Source organism: Nicotiana tomentosiformis, chromosome 4 (genome assembly GCF_000390325.3).
Source record: "Nicotiana tomentosiformis chromosome 4, ASM39032v3, whole genome shotgun sequence".
Classification (NCBI taxonomy): Eukaryota; Viridiplantae; Streptophyta; class Magnoliopsida; order Solanales; family Solanaceae; genus Nicotiana; species Nicotiana tomentosiformis.
This window is the reverse complement of record NC_090815.1, coordinates 11,341,109-11,350,537: the sequence shown is the minus strand read 5'-3', so window position 1 is coordinate 11,350,537 and position 9,429 is coordinate 11,341,109. Positions and strand designations below refer to the sequence as shown.

Sequence of the window (9,429 nt, the reverse complement as noted above, 5' to 3'; positions counted from 1 at the left end):
GAAAAGAGCAATTAAGAATCAGACAATGTATTAACAACCGACCAAATGTCATCTTACAACTTGTTTGGATGGTTGTTACTTGTTGTATTATATTGTATTGTATTGTTACTTTAAATACAATATTTGTTTTGGTGATTGTTACTTAAATTTTATTATATCGGATCGTTAAATCAGTCGTTACGTAATGATGAAAAGTGTCTCTTTAGGAACGACCGATGTGGTATGGTCGCATCGTTACCTTATTTTTCCTTTCATCTTGGTCTTTCTTATTATTAAATAATCGTATTTTATCCTTTGCCCTATCTTTTTATATAATAATTCTACCTTGTACCTTATTTAAAAAAAAAATATTACAAACTTATCATTTACATTGTTGATGTATGACATTATAAAACGATGACAAACAATACTATTTATTCAAACATTATATACATCAGAACAACATAATACAATATAATACGATACGATGCAATAATTAACGATACATACCAACCATTCCAACAAGCTTTTAGTGACAATGACAATGATGGGTGTAATTTCACGACGACATAGTGGACATGTTGGTATATATTTAAAAATGTGTAAACATTATGTGTATATGTGTTTAATTCACTTATTATCATATTAATTAAATATTTTATTTTAGCTTATAGTGTAGGGTCATAGATAATGGACCATAGCTTTATAGTTCTGAGGTGATTCACTATCTTGTGCAACGATGGTTGGATAGGACATAAAAAATTCATAATCTTATCGAATTTGGTGTTAACATATTTGTCTGTAGTATTTGGATTTGATGCACAAGAGAGTGACAGTACTAATAAAGTGGCATTGCAGTACGTGGCAGTGGAATCATATTAATTTATTACAATTAAAATATAAATTGAAGTAAGAACTAACACACTAATAAACAATAATAATATGAGTAAAAGGCGCATATTAAACGGTTATTGTTTTAATGCAAAATATTGTGGGATTCTAACTTTCCCAATATAAAATAACATTTGGGTAATACATCAATCAGACACTAGGATTAAAATCGAAACTAAACTTACATAGCTTTAATATATACTAGTCTTAGCGCACGTGTTCCCCGTAATGAGTAATTTTGATTTAAAAAGTTACATAAATATTATTCAAAAATAATGTTTGAGTTATAAAATAAAAATGTTAGCTCCTAAAATTAATGAATATTATTCCTATATAATGATTAACTTAAGGAAGTAAGAAATTTTGTCTTAAATTCACTTAAAACTTTATTCTAGTCTCATAATTTTATTAGTTCAATTTCACAAGTTTTCATGTTTCCTTTTTTACTTTCAATAAAAACACATGGCTTTTAAAGATTAAAGAGTTTTTAGAAAGATATTGTTGAAAAGTTATTCTCAAATTTATTCAAGGAAACACAAACAAAGTTAATTAGCTATATTTTTATTACGATTCTTCAAAGATTTTTCAAATAACACAAAATATTAATTGTACATGAATTAGTTATTTTGTATAATTTTTAAAATGCATATTTAATTATTTTGCTTTAAGATAATTTTACGTGCTTCATGTACTTTCCTTGAATATGTTTTTATTTTTTCCTTTGGTGATGATCTAGTAAACTATACTCTTCAAGTTAAGCATATTTATAGTAAGCACACTATCTCAATGGATAAATTAAACCGTATAAATATTATTTTAAGTTATATAATAAAAGTAGATGTTCCTTTAAATATGACATTGATCCTATATACCTTTTCTACAACTCTTTTGATAAGCTATTCACAAGTTTATTTTAGAAGATAACACACAAGATTAGCAAATTGATAGAAAAGAATATTTTTTCTCTCACAGGTAAAATGTAAATTGTTATATTCTTTTAATCAATAAACAATACTACTGTATGAATCGTTTCCAACATATTACAAGAAAATATAAATCATTATTACTTGTTTTGTATAATCAAATTACATAACGAAGACAATGAGTTCTGAAAAAGAAAAAGAAAATAAGGACTAAAAACTTACCCGCACCGGGTGCTTACACTTAATTTAGTTAAGTTAATCATACAAGAAAACTAAGATTTATTAGGAGTTGTTAATAAATAAAATTTTAAAAGGTATTAAACTGTTACAAAGTCTAGGGTTGCCGTCCTCTTTCACCTGTTCCTCTTTATTTTATTCAAAGCCGTATGAACGTCCTCCAATAACTGCATCTAACAATTCTTCTGCTTTCTTTTTGTTTTGATTTCACAGGAAACTGAATTTACTTATGCAATGATGCATCTGAAAAATTAATATGCAGTTTTATGTAAATATAAATTAATCTGAGAGTATACTATGGGAGACAAGTTTTCATTTTCTTCTTTATATTCTCACTGAGTACAGTAAGACGAAAAAAATACTCTGTTTTTTTTTCTTTTTCTTTTCCTTATCAATAATTTCTATTAAACTATTTCTTCTTTTTATTATATAACCTGTGGAATAATTTTTGAGATAAATGCAGTGCCAATAAGTAGCTAAAAAGTTTGAGTTTTACCCATGTTTCTGTTCCGCAACTTGTCGATGTTCCCACGTTTATCTACTTAACTACTAAAGTAAAAACATAATGGAATAGCTGGATTATTAAGTATATTTACACATTATTTTTTTAAGATTGTTCAAAAAATATGATAGTTAACTATGATTAATTATTAGTAGTTATAATTAAATAATATTTCATTAGTAGGGTATAAACACCCACACAAATAAGTTTTTACCCTTAAAGTATTTTAACGGTTTAACCAAAAAAGAACGTAAAAGATTTCTAAAACTGGAAGAAGATGAAGGAAATAAGTACTCCTAAACCAAATTTTGTTAATCATTGTTGCCTAGTTTAATAAGGAAAGATTTTATAAATAAAATTTTAGTTGATTCGAAATTCCTAAATATTTAAAAAGGAACTTAAATTACAATTTTAACCAATATAAAATCTATTTTTAAATGGTAGAAAAAGCGAACAATATTTTGCTAAAAGGTTTCGTACTTTTAATATATAGATATATATGAGTTAAGCTTTTATGTATTGATAATGCAAAGTCTTTTTTACGAATCATGTTACTTTTAAGATAACTATAAATGATTGTCGTGGAACGAATTAGGTGAGAATCTACTATAAAGTTACATGTTAAATTGCAAGATATAATTCAATTACATTAACGCATATAAGTTAATCTTAAGTATTGTTGGACTAAAACGATCTAAATATACCTTTAATATAGTGTGATATTGTCCGTTTTTATGATGATCTGGTAAACTACTCTTCACGCTAAGCATATTTATAGTACGCACACTATCTCAATGGATAAATTAAAACGTATAAATATTATTTTAAGTTATATATTAAAAGTAGATATTCCTTCAAATATGACATTGATCCTATATACCTAATTCAATAAAAGAAGAAAATATCTCATAAAAGTTCTCATTCATCCATCAGTATATTAATCTAAAAATTTATTCCAATTTTAAAATTCCATCACTTCAAATTCACAAGTGATGATCGTTCCTTTTCAATTTCAGCAATCACACATAACCCTTGAAAATGTATTAAGAGGTTTTCTACAACTTTTTTGATAAGCTATTCACAAGTTTATTTTAGAAAATACACACAAGATTAGCAAATTGATAGAAAACAATAATTTTTCTCTCACAAGTAAAATGTAAATTGTTATATTCTTTTAATCAATAAACAATATTACTGTATGAATCGTTTCCAACAAATAACAAAAAATATAATTCATTATTACTTGTTTTGTATAATCAAATGACATAACGAAGACAATGAGTTTTAAAAAAGAAAAGGAAAATAAGGAGTACTAAACTTAAAGTACTTTAACTAGAAAAGAACGTAAAAGATTTCTAAAACTGGAAGAAGATAAAGGAAATAAGGACTCCTAAACCAAATTTTGTTAAGAAAAATTTTATAAATAAAATTTTAGTTGATGCAAAATTCCTAAATATTAGGAAAGTAACTTAAATTATAATTTTTATCAATGTAAAATATATTTTTAAATGGCAGAAAAGGCGAACGACATTTCGCTAAGAAGTTTCGTACTTTTAATATAGTATAGATGAGTTAAGCTTTTATGTATTGATAATGCAAAGTCTTTTTATGAATCATGTTACTTTTAATATAACTATAAACGATTGTCGTAAAACAAATTATGCGACAATCTACTATAAAGTGACATGTTACATTACAAGATATAATTCAATTACATTAACGTATAAGTTAAATCTTAAGTATTGTTGGACTAAAACGGTCAAAATATATTCTTAATATAGTGTAATATTGTCCGTTTTGGTCAATCCCGCACGATTTTTCTCAAAAAATATCACACCATTAAGAATATCCAACTCTTCATAAGTAGATCATTTTCTCTCTACTTTTCACGAGACACTTTATTCATACACCCAACAATCTCTCTCTTGAACTAAGTTGAGTCATTCACCCATCACCATTCATAATATAATTTGGAGATTAACTATGTAAAATGATATGAGTATTTATGGTCAAGCCAGAAGAGAAGTTGCACATGCGTCTTTGAAGTTATGGGTAAATATAGTAAACCGGTCCATAAATGGGCCAAGGCACTAAGTCGGCCCTATGCATTACTATATCATCTTCATACTCATCCCACCAAACCATTGGCTCTGATACCAGTTGTTATACTAAATGACACAAAGATACTCTTAACGTAGTATGATATTAATAGCATTGGGCCAAACCCACATGATTTTTTCCAAAAGCCTTACACCATTAAGAGTATCCAATTTCTTATAATAGATCATTTTTCTTCTTTGAAAAATAACACTGTATAGTTGATATAAAAAATAATATCCGAAAAATGTATAAAATTTGTATATTTTGTATATATATATATATATTATGTATGTTATATACAAAAATTATATAAATTTTATACACTTTTTTTGCCTACCAAATGTAAATAGTTTGTGGCGCGGACTAAAAGTGATAATATTCCTTTTTCTTTTTTTACTTTCCATGTGAAACTTTGTTCACACACTCCATTGTGGACCGGAAGGAATAAGAAAAATAACATATACACAATATTGAATTGAAATGCAATAATAAATGTAAAATACACAAGTTAATGTGTTCTACTTCCATACTTGTCATATTTTTCTTTTTAATCCGTTTAAAAAGAATGCTACTTTTTTTTTTTACATTTAGTAAGTATTTTTTTAAATTTAAATTTCTAACATTTTTAATTTATTCTTAATAATGACATTCTGTTATAGGAATAACATTACTTGTTTAAAACCACAAGATTTTAAAAATAGTTTTGATATATTATACTCTTCTTTATTTTAACGACTACCAAATTTACAATTCTTCTTTATATTCTTAAAGTTAAGACACATAAAATGAAATATATTTGTATTAGATTACCAACCCAACAAATATATAACACATGTTTTCAAATACTTTTTATCATTAAATCTTAGTTAATTAATATTTTTCATCTTAATTTATAATTTAACCATAACAATAATAATCAATCGTTCAATACTATAATTTAATGTATCATTTTGCAGTTACAAGAAGAAGCTACCAGGAAACTTTAAAACTCACACCCCCCCCCCCCCCCCAAAAAAAAAACCAGCTTTCAGGTTAGTGATTTCAACGGCTGATATCTTCTCTCTCTCGTCACTACCTCTCAATCTTGTCAAATCATTTTAGTACTCTGTATTTAAATACTTATCAATGTAAGCAAGTTGCAGACTTTATTTTCAGCACCGCCGCTCTGATTTTCTCTCTCTCTTTCTGCTCTCTATTTTTCTGGAATTTCTCAGTATCACAGGTACTTCATTTCTTCTTTCTTCATTATTTCTTATATATACTTGTCAAAATAGCAATTAATTTGCATATGAAGCTTGCACCAATTCACTTTTTTTTTTTTTTTTTTTTAAAATTTTAAGAGAAACATTTGTATTTTATTAAGTAGAAAATAATTTGCAAATTGTGTAATTAAATGATAAGTGAATAGTGATTTAGAGAAACCAACACTGATAGCTTAGTTCTTTAGATGTAGCTTCAAATTTGATTTCAATTGATTTAGATTTAGTACTAGCATGTTTTTCTGAAGAAAAAAAAAAAATCTTATTATTTGGTATAATTGGAAAAGATTTTGTCTTGATATTTTTGCAGAGTAGATGGTCATGGATAAAAACTATAAGGGGCTATATGAGGCAACATCTGCAATTCAAATAAAGGATGAAGATTTATCATTTTTTCCGGATCTGAATTTAATTAACAATCTCAGAGTTAGGGATCATAATTTAGTCCAAAGAAATCAACCTGATGTTTTAGTTCCATCGGCTGTTGATAACTCTCATGAAGATTATGATTTTAGTGATGTAGTGCTTAAGTACATAAGTCAAATGCTTATGGAAGAGAATATTGAAGAGAAGGCTTGTATGTTTCAAGAATCTGCAGCTCTTCAAGCTGCTGAAAGATCGTTTTATGAAGTTATCGGAGAGAAGTATCCTCCTTCGTCCAATCGGGAAATGCCCAATTTACGTGAGATCGAGGGGCGGTACCCTGTGGATTGTAGTAGTAGTAATTATTATAGTTGTGTAAGTGATGTTAGTGATGGCTTACTATGCCCAAATTGGAATCCTGATATTGGTGGTGATAGTGACTCTTCACATGCTCAACATTTTCCGGTTGATGGTGCTGGTGCTTCGACTTCTCAGTCGTCCCACAGTTCGCCAAGCAGCTCCGGAACTGTCACCGATGCACATTTGGATTCGCCCGTGAACTCGATTCAGATACCGGACATATTTAGCGATAGTGAGTCTATCATGCAGTTTAAGAAAGGCGTCGAGGAAGCAAGTAAGTTCCTTCCTACGGGTAATAGTTTGCTCCTTGATGTAAGGTATAATGTAGTGGGAAAGGAGGATAATGAATACGGAAAAAATGCTGTGGTGAAGGTGGAGAATTGGGGGAAGCATCAATCTCCTGAAGGGTCAAGAGGGAAGAAAAACGTTCATCACGATGATGTAGATGCTATGGAGGAGAGAAGTAACAAGCAATCTGCAGTTTTTTCTGAATCAACTGTTCGATCAGAAATGTTCGATAGAGTGTTGCTATGCAGTGGAGGGAAAAATGAATCTGCTCTTCGTGAGTCCTGGCAAACAGTATCAAGTAAAAATGCTCCAGAGGACGGCCTTCCGAAGGGATCTAATGGTCGGAAGTCCCGTGGAAAGAGGCAGGGGAGTAAAAGAGATACAGTAGACTTAAGAACCATTTTGACACTTTGTGCGCAAGCTGTTGCTGCGGATGATCGAAGGACAGCAAATGAGTTTCTGAAGCAGATTAGGCAAAATTCTTCTTCGATGGGGGATGGGATGCAAAGGCTGGCCCATTACGTTGCCAATGGTCTTGAGGCACGCATGGCTGGTTCCGGTACTCAGATTTATACCGCCCTTATTTCCATGCCTACATCGGCAGCTGATGTCTTGAAAGCTTACCAGCTATTTCTCGCTGCTTGCCCGTTTAGAAAGCTCTCGAACTTCTTCTCGAATAAGACAATTATGAATGTAGCTGAAAGGGCTAAAACAGTACATATTATAGATTTCGGTATTATGTATGGCTTCCAATGGCCTTGCTTCATACAACGTCTCTCTTCTAGACCGGGTGGACCTCCCAAGCTTCGTATAACGGGGATAGATTTTCCAAATCCTGGTTTCCGACCAGCAGAGAGAGTTGAGGAAACAGGAAAGAGGTTAGCAAATTATGCCGAGAGTTTCAATGTTCCGTTTGAGTTTAAAGCTATAGCAAAGAAGTGGGAGACAATTAAAGTGGAGGATCTTGAGATCCGGAAGGACGAGGTTCTTGTAGTAAACTGCTTGTATCGGTTCAGGAATCTACTTGATGAGACTGTGGTTGCAAATAGTCCAAGAGATATTGTATTGAATCTCATCCGGACGTTGAAGCCTGATGTTTTCATACAGGGAATTGTAAACGGTGCTTATAACGCCCCGTTCTTTATCACACGATTCAGGGAGGCACTTTTTCACTACTCATCAGTATTTGATATGCTTGAAGCTAATATTCCCCGTGAAATTCATGAGAGAATGCTGATCGAAAAGATAATATTTGGGCGGGAGGTGATGAATGTCGTAGCATGTGAAGCTGCTGAGAGAATTGAGAGACCAGAAACCTATAAGCAATGGCAGGTTCGAAATATAAGAGCTGGTTTTAGGCAGCTTCCGTTGAACGAGGAGATCATGAGGATGGCGAAAGAGCGGGTGAAGGCATATCACAAGGATTTTGTGATTGATGTAGACGGTCATTGGCTACTGCAGGGATGGAAAGGTCGTATTATTTATGCACTTTCAACTTGGAAGGCAGCTTATTAAATTTGTCCCCATTACTCGTGACGGAAGAAGTTCCTATGCCAGGCTTTGCCTCTGCCCCTCAACAGTGAACTGGTTTATGGTGCCGACTCTTTTGAAGAACAAAGGTAATAGTTTTCAATAGAAAGTGAATATTTTCTTCTTGCTATCTGCAGACTAATTGTGCACATTTGCCAGGACTTTATTGAAGGGCAAAGTAATTGTTACAACGACAAAGGTTATGTGCCGACCCCAACTTGTTTGGGACTGAGGCGTAATTGTTGTTGTACGACAAAGGTTATGGCTCGTGGTACTTATTTGTCTCAGTAGGAGGCTAAGTGAGACGCAGAACTTGGAAGTGTGCTGCCTTACCTTCTCCACTGCAATAAGTCTGTGGCGTTCATTGTCAGTGTAACAGTGAACTGACAAACAGCCCGGTAACAAAACTTTTCCCTGGTATTGCTTATTTTTCCAGGACATGTAAAACATTGCGAGCCGATTGGCCATGTTTATCAGTTGTAGCAGTTAATTATAAATTTTGAAGAATTTCCGTGGTATCGCTACTAATATAGGCGAGCATCAAGTGCTTGTTGTGCATTCGGGTACGTTTACTTTCCAAAAGTATGATAAGATTCATTCATATTTTGATATTGATACTGAATTTTGTCAACTCTGTGCTGAGTTTATTATGCCTCAGAGCAGATGTACTTTGTTTCAGTCTCTTTGTTAATTGACTTGTGCACAAAGATGATCTTGTTAAAATCATGCTTTCTTTAATGAGTTTGCTGACCAAGTTAATTAAACTAGTTATGTGGAGATTAGAAATGCAGTCTAACCAATTGCATAAAAAAAGTCTATTATTAGGAATCTTGTTTTGGTTTGATTTGGTTTTGGTTCGCCTAGTTAAGCATTTAAGCCCCTTGTCTGACCAAGATAAACTCTAAACCTATACCTAATCTTTCGTTATATGATTGACTTTGCACGTTGAACTGTTAAAATTCTATTTATCTGTTGGGTGGTTGGAGGGGTCTGATGT

The 9,429-nt window shown here is 31.3% G+C and overlaps 1 protein-coding gene across 3 annotated transcripts; it reads left to right on the top strand.

The window, feature by feature from the left end:
- Positions 1 to 5,710: 5,710 nt before the first annotated feature.
- LOC104104731 (scarecrow-like protein 14) lies at positions 5,711 to 9,063 on the top strand. Of its 3 annotated transcripts, none has more exons than XM_033658324.2 (3): positions 5,711 to 5,854; positions 6,202 to 8,521; positions 8,605 to 9,063. In XM_033658324.2, the coding sequence occupies exon 2, from the start codon at positions 6,207 to 6,209 to the stop codon at positions 8,415 to 8,417; it is 2,211 nt and encodes a 736-aa protein (XP_033514215.1). In that variant the 5' UTR covers positions 5,711 to 5,854; positions 6,202 to 6,206; the 3' UTR covers positions 8,418 to 8,521; positions 8,605 to 9,063. The 3 variants fall into 3 exon arrangements, with proteins under 3 accessions (XP_033514215.1, XP_033514214.1, XP_009611176.1); XM_033658323.2 differs by having other exon boundaries at positions 8,592 to 9,063; XM_009612881.4 differs by having other exon boundaries at positions 5,717 to 5,854; positions 6,207 to 8,521; positions 8,592 to 9,063.
- Positions 9,064 to 9,429: the final 366 nt, after the last annotated feature.